The following is a 3,297-nucleotide window of genomic DNA, read 5'->3' on the forward strand; positions in this document are numbered from 1 at the left end:
TTAAGTAGTGTAACCCCTACACCTTCAAAGACAGTAAACAGAGGGGAAACGATGATGTGTGTCAACCCTGTGAAACCATGTTGCTCTGAAAAGTAAAAGTAAGGTTGATTTCAAGCTAATTTGTTCATTGTTAGAAGATTCGTTAGAAATTCCCTACAGACTATGTGAAAAAATCATTTACAGTGCAATTAATACGGACAAACTGTACTCTAGTACACAGATAAGGCTCACAGATGAAAGAAAACTCCTTTGTAACAGACAATATCTCTGGTTATCAACAGGTGTCCCTCGCTGTTATTGAGATATTTATCATTTATCATGTATATAGATTCATTTATCTATGTGACTGAATACATCGGGACAGATTTGTATTACTTTATAGAATATTTACATCGCTATCAACATGCTAGTTCAGCACATTAATGTATTTGCTTCACTTTCTTGGCTCTACTACTACTCCTCACAAGCGGAACCTTTGTGCGGTGACACTGACCAACAGGACACCGGACATATGTATAGGTGAACACCAACGGCTTCCGGTTAAATTTATTTTGAAATTTTGAAAGCTGGAGCGAGAGACTGGCAGGTACTCACTCTGTTTATGATTCCGCTGTGCATTACACGTAAATATTACATTATATTGCGTATTTTTTACCGATATGATTCCCGGTGAGGACAGTTTTAGAGTTTGTATGTCAGAAAACAGGAAGACTTTAAATCGTATTTTAACGATGTGAGCTGGCTCCTCACCGTGTCCCCCCAACATCCTGCGCCGAGTTCAATACTGTTTATGTTACATTAGCTGACACATACCTTACGGTGCCATTTCTTACGTGAATACCCGGGTTTACCGTTTTTTTTGGAGGGTAAAAGCTCCACATAGACTAAATAAAGCCTCGCTTGTTGACACTGTGTTTGTTTGTTGTTTGTTGTTGTCCCCTGTGGCAGACATGTCCACGCTCTTCCCCTCTCTCTTCCCCCGGATAACGGAGTCGCTGTGGTTCAACTTGGACCGACCCTGTGTGGACGAGACCGAGCTGTTCCAGCAGGAGCAGCAGCACCACACCTGGGTAAACCCCTCTGCGGACACACGGTCTTAGGATGTGGACATGGACTGCACTGATCCCACATTGGGGAAATCCACTCACTACAGCAGCTCCAGATACAACAAATACAACACAACACATCAGAAATACACATTAAATAAAGATACAACAGACAAAAACAAGATATAATGAACAGAGATTAAGAGTTGTATGTACACTATTATACACTCTTTATGCTTGTAGTCTAACATGTGTGCTCTGTCCGTCTCTGTCTCAGCTGCAGAGCATCGCTGAGAAAGACAGCAACCTGATGCCCATTGGGAAACCTATTTTTGAGGTAGTGTGTTTTAAAATATAATCAACAGACCATGCCACAGTGTGAAACACACATGGTCCATAGTTTCCTCCTCCATTGCTTATGTCATCTGCCTTTACTGTGGCGCAGGCAGGATATAACGATGAAGAGGAAGAGGAGGATGACGAGGATGAGGAGGACAGCGAGGAAGACTCTGAAGATGAGGAAGACATGCAGGACATGGATGAGATGAATGACTACAACGAGTCACCTGATGACGGCGAGATCAATGAGGTGCTTTAATGTATGAGTTGTAGAAAAATCCTTTTCCATGCCAGTACAGTGAATGACTGAGGCCAGTGTAACATTAATGCCGTTAACCTTGACTTGGATCAAACTGTTATTAAAAATCTAAAATACACTGTTGTTTCCTTTTTAGCTTCCTTTCCTCTCCCCAAACAGAGAAATAACAACTTTTACTCTGTTCTGTTCCGTCAGGTGGACATGGAGGGACCAGACCAAGACCAAGACCAGTGGATGATTTAAGACAAAAAGACAATGTTAGTCTCCTTGAAGCTGTCTGGCACTGGATGTCTACTTAAAACAGACTGCTGCCTCTTCAGTCTGGGACACAGATATATATTTTTATTTGTGTAAACACGGGAAAGAATACCGTTGAATGAAAAGCTCGTACCATGATATCCTTCAGAGGTAGGTTGGATAAATCATAAGAGTCTCCTGCCAAAGCTGCAGCTGACTTTGGAGGCTTTGGGCGTCGTTGGACATCCCTGTAAGTGTTGCTACCTGGCACACATCCACATTGTTATAATAGTAACATGGATGTGTGTTTTTAGCTGCTGTGTTCATGTCTTGTTGTTTCTCTTCTTTTAGTGGCAATGTGTGAACCTGTCACACACACACACACACACACACACAGATGGCGGGACAGTCTCGTACGTCAGCGACCTGATGGAAATCTGGCCTCGGCTAACCAGCTGGAAAAGTGACCCTCTGGTTAATGGAGTGGCCAAGGGAATGAGAGGATGAGAGGGAAAGAGGTAAAAGATGAGTGAACAAAAGTTGCAGAGGCAGACAGAGTCAGGGTGTGTGTGTGAATGTGTAAGAGAGGGAAAGAGGGGAAAAAATTTAAAGCAGGTAGAAGAGGATTATTGGAAGAAAACAGAGAAAGTGACAAAGAAAGTTAGAGGTTAATACCACTTGGGTCTTACTTTTTTCTGCAACAGTCTATCTAAACCACTTTTGTTTGGAGGTAACTGAAAGTGAGTGCATCTGAGATGTTGGTATTAATCCATTCCACAGAATAATTATATGTACACACAACTATATGAGTATGGCAGGTAAAGTTAGCCCCCACGTTATCCTAAAGGTCTAAAATCAGACTGCGTGACGGTATGTGTTTCTTACCTTGGTAGCAAAACCTATGTCTGTACAATTAATTTTGTGTGTGAGCAGCAGAAAGAGAGAGGATAGGGAGGGACGGAGAGAGGAGGAATCTGTTAGCCTTCCCTTCTTACAGCAGTAATTATGAGAATATCTTCCAACAGCCGAGCATGAAATCATATCATCTGGTCTTATCGGACAGAAAGGAGAGACAGCGATGCAAAGTATGACAGGAAGAGTGGAGGATGGAGAGAGGAAAAGATGGAGGAAGAGAGTGACATATCAGAAAAAATAGAGAGAATAGATAGGTGGTCGTCTGTCTTTCTCTCCAATTAGAGAAAGTTGGACTGTCTGTTCACGCTACTGAGGAATCTCTACACACATTTATATATACTGTTCGTCTTTTACTGTATTAAACACACGCTGACACCTTACAGCAGCTTATTAAAATAGATTCCGTTGTCAGTTCATTCATGTGAGTGTTGACAAGAATAAATTTTTTTATTAATATATCTTTTTCCAAATTGCAGCCCATGCAATGTCTATGTAACACTC

General features: G+C 41.7%; 1 protein-coding gene across 1 annotated transcript; it reads left to right on the plus strand.

Annotated features, from left to right (window-relative positions):
- The first annotated feature begins 519 nt into the window (after positions 1–519).
- On the plus strand, positions 520–2,271 carry anapc15 (anaphase promoting complex subunit 15). Its single transcript, XM_035654916.1, has 5 exons — positions 520–586; positions 949–1,070; positions 1,324–1,383; positions 1,492–1,635; positions 1,840–2,271. Exons 2-5 carry the CDS (start codon positions 951–953, stop codon positions 1,885–1,887), a joined length of 372 nt encoding a protein of 123 aa, XP_035510809.1. The 5' UTR covers positions 520–586; positions 949–950; the 3' UTR covers positions 1,888–2,271.
- Positions 2,272–3,297: the final 1,026 nt, after the last annotated feature.

The sequence above is a fragment of the Morone saxatilis genome, unplaced genomic scaffold (genome assembly GCF_004916995.1).
Source record: "Morone saxatilis isolate NCDOM2014 unplaced genomic scaffold, NCSU_SB_2.0 Contig14, whole genome shotgun sequence".
In the NCBI taxonomy this organism is placed as follows: Eukaryota; Metazoa; Chordata; class Actinopteri; family Moronidae; genus Morone; species Morone saxatilis.